This window comes from Pempheris klunzingeri, chromosome 9, assembly GCF_042242105.1.
Source record: "Pempheris klunzingeri isolate RE-2024b chromosome 9, fPemKlu1.hap1, whole genome shotgun sequence".
Lineage (NCBI taxonomy): Eukaryota > Metazoa > Chordata > Actinopteri > Acropomatiformes > Pempheridae > Pempheris > Pempheris klunzingeri.
This window is the reverse complement of record NC_092020.1, coordinates 15998489-16008458: the sequence shown is the minus strand read 5'-3', so window position 1 is coordinate 16008458 and position 9970 is coordinate 15998489. Positions and strand designations below refer to the sequence as shown.

General features: G+C 43.1%; 1 protein-coding gene across 2 annotated transcripts; it reads left to right on the top strand.

The window, feature by feature from the left end:
- The first annotated feature begins 1000 nt into the window (after positions 1-1000).
- On the top strand, positions 1001-9485 carry kcnk4a (potassium channel, subfamily K, member 4a). 2 transcript variants are annotated; one of them, XM_070836597.1, is made up of 8 exons: positions 1001-1069; positions 3682-3854; positions 5107-5397; positions 5526-5643; positions 6072-6232; positions 6950-7136; positions 8064-8200; positions 8326-9485. In XM_070836597.1, exons 3-8 carry the CDS (start codon positions 5209-5211, stop codon positions 9421-9423), a joined length of 1890 nt encoding a protein of 629 aa, XP_070692698.1. In that variant the 5' UTR covers positions 1001-1069; positions 3682-3854; positions 5107-5208; the 3' UTR covers positions 9424-9485. The 2 variants fall into 2 exon arrangements, with proteins under 2 accessions (XP_070692698.1, XP_070692697.1); XM_070836596.1 differs by having other exon boundaries at positions 5090-5397.
- Positions 9486-9970: the final 485 nt, after the last annotated feature.

Below are 9970 nucleotides of genomic sequence, written 5' to 3'. Positions count from 1 at the left end.
AGCATGAACTGTTCCTGCCCTGACTCCATCGCCATTTATTTACCCTCACACACACTCAAACAAACACACAAACACACACACACCTCCCCTCCCTTTCAGCTGCCTTCATATCTCTGGGATCTGTAGTCTTTTGGTAGTGAGGTGGGATTGTCGGACTGTGAGCAGGGAAGCTCACTGAATTTGTTGCCTTGTTTTGGACACTTTCATGTGAATGTATCTGTGTTGTGTTTGCGGCTAGAATAAAAGGCTTGCTCTTAATTTAACTGTTGTCTCTCTTTTGGATTCATTTAGCGCCTTTGAGTGTGCGACATCTTGGCTGTGTACTTTGTATTTCATATTGTAATGTTAGGTCTGCTGTCAGTGCGAGGAAGTTATTTTTTTTTTATGTGCAATTTAGTCTAAATGAGTGCCATGGTCCAATGAAGAGAGCCTCAAAGTGTTTAAGTGGAATATCTTGGTTAAATCGCACAAGTATTTCCTCGCTCATCAAAGTCCTCTCCCTTTGCCTCGTGGTCATGAGCACATTGTTGAGAAGGTGCTGAAATCTTTAAAGGAGCAGACTTAGATCAAAGAATTAAAGAGTAAATGGAAGAGTTAGGCTTTCCAACTTAAGAGTCTGTTTTATGTCATGATGCAATTCCTCCTCAAGTGCAAGAAAAATTGTGTGGACCATAACTCTGACTTTGAAGAAACAAGTGTCTATTTTTACTTCCCAAAAAGACAGAGATTGGTGAGGCGAGGATTTAGAGAGCTAAGCCCCCCCACGTCCAGCTCAGGAAACTCCGGGCCCTCTGCTCTTCCTCTGCAGTGACGGCACTAAATCACACTCGCTGTGCTGAAACGCTGCTCCTCCTCCTCCTACGATCTGCTCTCCTCTGTCAGAGTGATGTAGGGTCACAAGAATGGGGAAACACCTTCCAAGGAGAAAACACACATGCACTTCATAACACACACACACACACACACACACACACACACACAGAGCTCCTCACTTCTGCTGAATGATGACAACGGCACATGCTGCATGAGACGAACTTGGACGAACTTGCAACTTTTCTCCAAACTGAAGGTAAGACATCCAATAAGTATTTCTTTCAGGCAGAGTGATGGCATCAGGATTTTTGAGAAAAAGCTAATTCTGTTATTTATTTTTACTTTATAGCCACAAATGTGTATTTTTATCCTGCATGCTGCTTGGTTTTAGATCTGGTTTGCAAGTGTGGCTCTTAGACCTTGTCTCCAAAATTTAGTTTTTATTCTTTTTAATTATAGATCACCAAGTTTAGCAGCAGACTGTCACACTGATTTTAAATAGAGATGATCAATCCTCTGCTCCAGCGTTCCTGCCAGTATAAGTTCTCTCAACCCTGACACTGCAGACACCACAGTAATTTAAATGCAAAATTTAGAAAGTTACTTAGCTTAAAACTATAGTTTATGATTTTGCATCTGTGTGTGTGCGCATTTGATAGGTTCTTTTTTGTTCTCAATTCCTTTTTGGTTTAGTAAGCTCAGAGCTAAATGTCAGCTAGTTTATCTTTTTCTTTGGTACTTCTGTAGCGCAAAACAGTCCTATCATTATTTTTGAGGATAATTCTTTCCCAGAGCATGAAACCAGAGAAACAGAGTTGTAACCTGTGATCTCCTACTGACGTCAGTGTTGGCAAACTGAAGAAGAGGCAAATACTTTGTGGGATAATTACATGTGAAAGAACTTTTTTATTTTTTCCAAGCACTGAATACTATGTCCTCGTTCGCGGATGGTCATATTCGTCTCTGGAGGTCTGATAAAGGGGTAGGATGCAATCTTTGTTTCGCCAGCTGTGGCAGTCAGTTACTATACAAACAGGCCTCTTTTTGTTAGCTGGCATACAGTAGAAACAATACAGTCACTAAAATCCAGCAGTGTGCTTGCTGACTTTAGCTTTAGTTCTTAGTTGCTTTTGATCCCACTGCTGTATGTGTAAATCTAATGATCATCTGTCTTTTAAACCCAAAAAGTAATTGGCAGATTGTAGTGCATCCTCGTAAAGTTATTTATGTTTGGGGTCAATTGGACCCCAGAGAATGACTGATCACAGATATAGAACGGATAAAAATCTGTTGTATTTAACCAAGTTTAATAGCTGAAACTGAAGCTTTCGTCGAAGTTTCGACCACCTGAAACATGCCAGTTCAAAGTCAGGCTTGTAAGTAATTCTTATTAAAGGAAAAAAAGCGGGGGGAAAAAAAGGTCTCCTTAAGTTGATAAAACTATTTTGAAGATCCCCGAAATGTTTAAACACGTATTTTACTCAATGTTTTTGTTTGTTTTTTTTTCCACAAAAAGCCTCAATGAGTCCACGCTGATGACGACCGTGGCTGGAGGCACTATATTTTTGGGTGTTCATCTGTCCATCAGACAGAATGTCAGGGAATTTCTTCAAATTTGACACAGATATCGTCTGGGACTCATGAGATTACGTTCGTCAAAGATCAGTTAACAGAGTGCTGGCTGCTTCAGACCGATAGAGGATCAGAAGGAGCCTGTTGCACACACTTAAAGATCTGCATCTCCTCAGGAGGAACAGTCCGCCCGGTCCCTTCCTGAAGTGTGATCTGAGTCCAGTCCAGTATATTGTTGATCTCATGGTACTTAGATGAGTCCGCCCTCCTCACTTCCTCTTCCTGGATGACAACCAGGACAGTGGGCCTCCTGTTCCTCATGGGTTTTGCTGACGTTAAGCTTCAGGTGACTGTCATTGCACCATGTGACAAAGCTTTCTATCAATCCTCTGTCAATATAGTGATGACTCCCATTTCACCAAAAAACACTCAATACCTTTTAAATTCCTTTTAAAGTCTTCGCTAGACTAGTTGAGTCATACAACCATGAGGCGGTATTTTTAGTTTGTTCTGTAGTTCATCTCAATTTGGTCAGATTCGTCTCATACACCTGCCTTAAATGTAAACCTAAGAAAAGCTCATGCACATCCTCTCCCAGCCTCGTGCTTCTTTTCAAACAGCTCACCTCATGATTTATTATTCCCCACCTGCCCCACTGTTTAACTTAAGATTATCAGCTACAGTCCTGCTCTTTCTAAGCCCCCTTCACTCAATATCTTAGCAAAATATCAAAATATGCCAGCGCAGGTTTAGACAGTGATAACTAATAACGTCTGTCAGTGTTGAAGCCAGGGGCAGAGAGCGAGACCGTCCACACAAACCAAAGCCAACAGTCCATTAGCGCAGAATGCTAACAGTCAGCCTGACTCTGGGAAATCTCAGAACATTGTCAAGGTCCATGTGGAGATGACGAGGGCCGGCTGACCCAGAGCAAGAAGCTCCTAAATCCCAGCCCTCCTGGTGTGTGTATCTATCTTGAAGGTAAACACGGTTCAAAGAAAACATTAGAGGCCAAATGAAGATAAGCGATAAACATGTTTTCGATTAATGTCAAGATGTATGTTTGGAGTTTTGGCAGAGTCTAATTGTTTTTGAGACCACTGGCAGGGCGGCCTGGTGTGTGTCAGTCCCTCCTTGGTTATTATGACAAAGTCTCTACAATGTGAACACTTATTTAATGCCACTCATACTCTGCTAAAACAGAGCGAGAAACAGGGAAATGTGCCAACTTTGTTACAGCTGTTCTGCCCCTTTTTGCTCTCATCTGCATCTACACTTTTCTTCCATGATTAAAAGTCTTCAGATGACTTGAAGGAGACAGAAATGGACCCACAATCCTCCACTACTGAAGACTGAAGACAGAGGAGAGCCAGCGAGAAAGCAGAATAGGGACACAGAGTAAAGATTTCTTCTTCTCTTGATTTGTGGAGGTTTACCATGGGATGAGCTCCTGACCTCAGTGACTGAAGGTACTGTCTTTATCATCCTCTTGGATATAAAACATTCTTTATCTACCATGGTAATTATCATATAAACTATCATAAACCATAGAAAGAATTTGGACGTTAAGAATAGTCCCTTTCAGTATTAGAAAACGGCTCCATTTGGCTGTGGTCACAATGGATGCACTTCTTAACACTTGTTACTTCCAGTTATTTCTTAGACTGTGAAAGGAGTTAATCTCCTAACTGTTTTTGATGTGTGTCTGTAGGGACAGATTTGTTTCCCTGGCCATCAATCTGCTCGTCATGAGGAGGACTAATCAAATCAAAAGTCTGACACAATAATGATGACGTCTATACAAACTGGGAGTGTTGAGTTTGAGTCGGCATTGACATTTATTAGGCGGCGACTGTCTAATGCTGCTTCATGTGACATGGGATGGGTGGGAAAGATTCCCATGTCCAGACAGTTGGTTGATTACACAGTTGGTTGTTTGAAGATTAAAATACTGTGTGCTGGCAATATAACACCATATCCATTAGAGTTTTGTTTAATTACATTAAGAGAGTGCCACTCACTCACTGTTGACCTGTTGACCACTTAGACTAAACTAAACTAAGTAAAAAATGTTTGCACAACCAAGTGCATCACCATGAATACCTTTTTCGCCCCCATCTCTTAAGCCTATCTAACAAAATCCTCAGCTTTGCTGCATGCATTCAAAAGACAATATTGTTTTGAATTTATGGTAACTTTTGATGGTTCCCCCTCTATCCACTGAAACATCATAACACAAGCTAGAATATACTTTTACACTGAATGAGGCTGTATTTTATCGTTCTTTTCTTATGGTGGAGTTGTAGGACGGGCTCTCTTTACTGTTTTATGGATTGCTTTAAGAAAAACTGGAAACTATCCTTTTAGAATTCTTAAACTAATCTATAATGCATACAACAGGTTAGTAGAAACATTTTAAGACCTGATTTCATGTGAAGTGTTAATCTGCACTGCACAGCTACTGCTGCTATCAGATTAATGTAGAGAGATAAAAGAGGGCATCTCCCCAAATGAAAATACTAAGTGAACTTCTCACTTTTCCCATCAGTGGCTGTATCTTTGGGTTGACGCACAGATGTATAAATAAATGTTGTTAATGTCTGTCAGCTTTCCAAGAACACTCACACTGCTTGATTGTACATTTCCTTGTTCTCACACACACACACACACACACACACACACACACACCACTGTCTCTCTAAAGGAACTTCCTGTTTACAGCCAGTTGTACCCAAGTGTATCCTGACTGAGAGTGCGACCAGATCCTGGCCTCTGAGCCGTGACCCCTAACCCTGGAGGGGCAAGGGGGTCGACGGGGAGAAAATGCGGTGCACCACCCTCATGGCCCTGCTGGCGGGGGTCATGCTGTACCTGGTGATGGGAGCGCTTGTTTTCAGCACCCTGGAGACCCCCGATGAGAATGGGGCGTACAAAGACCTTCTTGCTACCAAACAAACTTTCCTCAATAATAAATCCTGTGTCACCGAGATGGACTTCCACAATCTTGTGAAGGTATCACTGGACATACTAAGCAAACTCATTACGTTATCTGTTATATCTGTATATTTTTTGACATAATTAAGTCAGATTTGTGTTGGAGGATGAATTTATAGTGAATTAATGACATCCCTGCTCTGCAGGGGGTGGTGTCTGCGGTGGAGGCAGGCCTGGATGTGAGCAACCTTTCTGCCAACTTTACCAGCCGCTGGGACCTGGCCTCTGCCTTCTTCTTCTGTGGTACCATCATTACCACCATAGGTAGGTAGGGACTCACCTTCAGGCTGCTTTTTGAAGGTCCTACAACTATGAAATGATTTTTAAAATATATTCTAGTCTCAAGAATTTCCCGTAGATTAGATTTATAATTTGTTTTTGGGTTGTCCTTGCTGACGATGGACGTTTTCAATCATTCACAACCAAGGGGACAGAAGACTTTGCCTGTTTTCCTTTTTTAAAACATTTTAAAACAAATATGTATGTAATGAAGCGTAAGTCATGTTAGTCCAAAAGATATCCCAATATTGCATCTCTGTTCTGTTCTGTAAATGGACATCACTTATACAAAAATGTTTACAAACTGTAGCTGCATAGCTTATACATGTTGTATAAAAATCCCTTCTAATTAAAATAACTGGACCTAAAATGTAAATAGCTGGAGTTCCTTTGCTCTTTTTGTTTTTCACCAGGTTTTGGGAACCTGTCTCCTCGGACGTGGTACGGCCAGTTGTTCTGTGTGTGCTATGCGCTGGTGGGCATCCCCATGTTTGGCATACTGCTCGCTGGAGTGGGTGACCACATGGGCACGGTGCTGCGGAGGGCTGTGGCCAAGATTGAGACCCTCTTCCTGGTGAGAATGGTCTGTCCTGCACAGGAACTAAATCTCAGTTGGATTTAAACCTGTATGAATCACAGCCTCAAACCTCTTTTTTGCTGAATGACAGGGTTCTGTGCGATTTCCTGGTTAAAACCTCTGACCTGGATACATTTCACTGTTGTTTTGAAGGCAGGAAGAATGTGCAAAATAAAGTAGAGAAAAGTAGCTGCTGCCCCAAAAAAAGTCACAAAAAGTAAACTGCTAACTTCAAGGTCACAAATGTAATTCTGTTCCTGTACCTGTAATTAGCCAGGGATCTTCAACCTAGACACTTAAATATAAAGGTAGCTAAACAAAATAGTAGATTTCTTATTTAATGGACAGTGATGCATGCATACAAAATACAAGTGAAAATGCAACAAAATTCACTCATCCCTCATACTTGGATCACATACAGATGGTATTGAAAAAAAATATTCAACTTTGACTCTAATGTTATCTAAAAGAGATAAAAATGGACACAATGATAAGCACTTTTAATGTAAAAGAAATTTGACCATTAAAACCATTAAAAGTAAAACCACGACTGGCTAAAACCAAACATTCAAGTCTAAAAACTCTTAACCTTTTTTCATTAAATCCAATGTTATCATTTTTTAAACATTTGGTCATCATATCAGTCATTACAGTCTAAATATTCATTATCATTCATTCTGCCCCTGGATTTGCTGCTTTCTTTTTATCTCTCAGAAACGTAAGGTCAGGCCGACCACCGTGCGTGTGATCTCAGCTGTTCTCTCCATCCTGATTGGCTGTCTGATCTTCCTCGCCGTGCCAACAGTCGTGTTTCAGAAAGTCGAGGACTGGTCGTTTCTGGAGTCACTCTACTTCGTGGTCATCACTCTCACCACTGTTGGCTTTGGAGACTACGTCCCAGGTGACTCACACACACACACAATACACAAGTTACACACAACCTCATGTTTTTTTATACAGTTTTTATCTCTTCAAGCCTTTAAAAATCATTCAGATTAACTGGAAATTATGACTCAATTACATCGCTGTAATTCAAGCATTGCTTTGTTTTAAAGCTGTATTTACATTACAGAGGAAAATGAGGTGAGATGATGTGCCACTTTGCTCGGTGCATGATTCTTGGGGTGAAGGCTAATTCATCAATTTTCAGTTTGCATATTTTACAATAATCATGATCTGTTTTAAATACCAGATGATATTACTTTGTCAGAGACCAACACAGGATCCTTGCAGCAAACCACACAGCTGAAACCATTCGTCAATTTATCAGTTAGTTGATCAACAGAAAAATATTCTGCAACTTTTTTGATAATGAATTAATTATTTCAGTCATTAAAAAAAAAAAAAAAAAAAATACTTCTCAAATGTGAGTAATTGCTACTTTTCCTGGTCATATGCCAGGCAAAACAATCAATCTGAAGATGTCACTTTGGGCTCTTGGAAACTGTGATAACCATTATTTTATAGGCTAAATGATTAAACGTCTAAATAGTCATCAAATGAATCCATAATGAAAGTAATTATTATTTGGAGCCCAAGATACAATAATGTGAGCATGACGTAGGAGGCCTCAAACTAATAAGGTTGTGAGCCACTGGTCTGGTTGAGTGAGTAGTTGTTTTTCATCCAGGCCACCTTTGTTGAAGCCAGATCTGTAGCCTCCCCACTGTGGAGGTTTCACTCAACAAGACACCTGCGGAGCAGATCGCAGACCTGCTCCAGGACTGTATCTGTATCAGACTCCGACCATGTTAGGGGGAAACAGAAAGGAGATTTCTGTATCTAACATCATGTTAGACTCTCTTTAGTCCACTCTCTCTGTGCTCAGGTGGGGGTCGTGAGGATGGCATGTTCTTCAAGCCCCTGGTGTGGTTGTGGATAGTGTTTGGTCTCGCCTACTTTGCCTCCATCCTCACCATGATAGCCAACTGGCTGAGGGTGCTATCTAAGAGGACCCGGGCTGAGGTGAGAGATATTTGGGGGAAAAAAGACAGCCAGGAATGCATATTGAGATTGGAAGAGCTGCACGTAATCTTCTTCAGAGCTTCATCTCTTCTTTCCCACATCATGTCTCTCTCTCTTTTCTTCAGATGGAGGAGTTGAGGGCCCACGCTACAGACTGGACCCAGAACATCCAGAACATGTCCATGGACTTCCGCATCCCAAACCCTCTGGAGTTCAACGACCCTTTCCTCTTGCAGCGCCGGCGCTGGAAACGCAGTGAGCGTCGCCGCATCCGTCGAGGTGCCCAGGGCACTCTGGCTCACTGGGTTCGGGGGGGATCTGAGAATGGACACCTGCCAAACCGCTGGGGCGGCCTGTCTAGCTCAATGAGCCAGCTGGAGGCCCATTCGTCTCTTGAGAGGGCAGCGGTGGCCAAGTCCAGGCCCCGGGTCAGTGCTGCCGGAGGAGGAACCGTCCCTAGAGTGGGGCCTGGATTGAGGGTTGACCCCGCTGTGGGTCTCCAGGTGGAAGGCAGGTCGTTTTCTCACCTACTGGCTCGCTCATTCTCCCTCCCTGTGGCTCACTCCACCTCAGAGCTGGACTCCGCAGGTGCAGCCATGCAGGGAGAATCCTTCTCTGGGTCTGAGTCTCCTTTTGACTCCAGATCAGACGTCTCCTCGGTCTCCTCGTCGTACATGGCGCTCCACATGTTCCAGCCCTGTCATACACTCAGCAGCATGGAGGAGGAAGTAGCGAGAGCCGCACACATGAACACAACACAAGAGACAGACAAACTGATGCCAGCAGAGACACATGAATCTGTAGCACACAGCCACAAACAGCCACTTGCCCCTTGTTTGCTCCCTTGCTCCTCCCCTCTTCCCCCTTGTTTTTCTCCTCTCCAACCGATTGTCCTCCCCTCCCCTCCCCTCCACATTGCTTCCTCATCCGCCTGCCAGCTGCTGGATTTCTTCGGCGAGAACCTGGCGTATATCGATGAGTCCTCAGATACTCTGAGTGACCGCGGCCAGCCAGCAGCAAACGAAGAGAGGAGGAGGCGGCCACGAAAGCCCAAGAGGAGGAGCATGAGGAAGCAGCTGCCACACAGGTGGAGCCCACTGCAAGTGAGGAGGACCGACAGTGACATGCAGCCTCCGTCAAATCCCCCCACGCCACCTCCGGACTCTTCTCTTTCAGACCTGCCCCGGTCAGAGAACCAGGCAGGTTCAGCTCCGACACTCTGACAGCCACCGCGCTCACAACACGGTGCCAAAGTCAAGGTGTAACAGAACATGACAGCACACTTAACACTGCTGCCACATGAAAATCTCACCATCATGACTGTAGTTCATGTTCCATGTTATTAGAATTTATGGTTAGCCTCACAAAGTCACGTTACGTTACTTTTACTATTTAAGCTTCAGTAGAGATTTTGCTCTGGACAGGAATTCTGTCAAGTAGGCTGTACAAACTACGATTGACAGCTGCCTCCCTTCAGAGATGGAGGTGAAAAGATGTCATCATTAACCTGTTGTGCTCCTGGCTAAATAATTATGTCATCCACTGACCTTTGCCTCAGACTTTTAAACAGTAAATAATACGAGTTGCCAGTTAAACTTGCAAGAAACAAAGGAGCAAATGGTTTCCTCCGACCTGCAATCAGAGCACAGCACAGCAAAGACCACCTTTTGACACTGGAACCATTTCTGTTCCAGTCTGGCTCATAAACAGATTTGCCAGCTAAGAAAGAAGATCACCAAAAGCCTGCCCTCTGTTACCAGTCTTTGGAGG

Excerpts from the sequence above, each read along its gene's own strand:
- kcnk4a (XM_070836597.1), top strand. The coding sequence starts at position 5,209 with ATGCGGTGCACCACCCTCATGGCCCTGCTGGCGGGGGTCATGCTGTAC. Across the intron at positions 5,398-5,525 it reads ACTTCCACAATCTTGTGAAG|GGGGTGGTGTCTGCGGTGGA; the intron begins GTATCACTGGAC and ends CCTGCTCTGCAG. Across the intron at positions 5,644-6,071 it reads TACCATCATTACCACCATAG|GTTTTGGGAACCTGTCTCCT; the intron begins GTAGGTAGGGAC and ends GTTTTTCACCAG.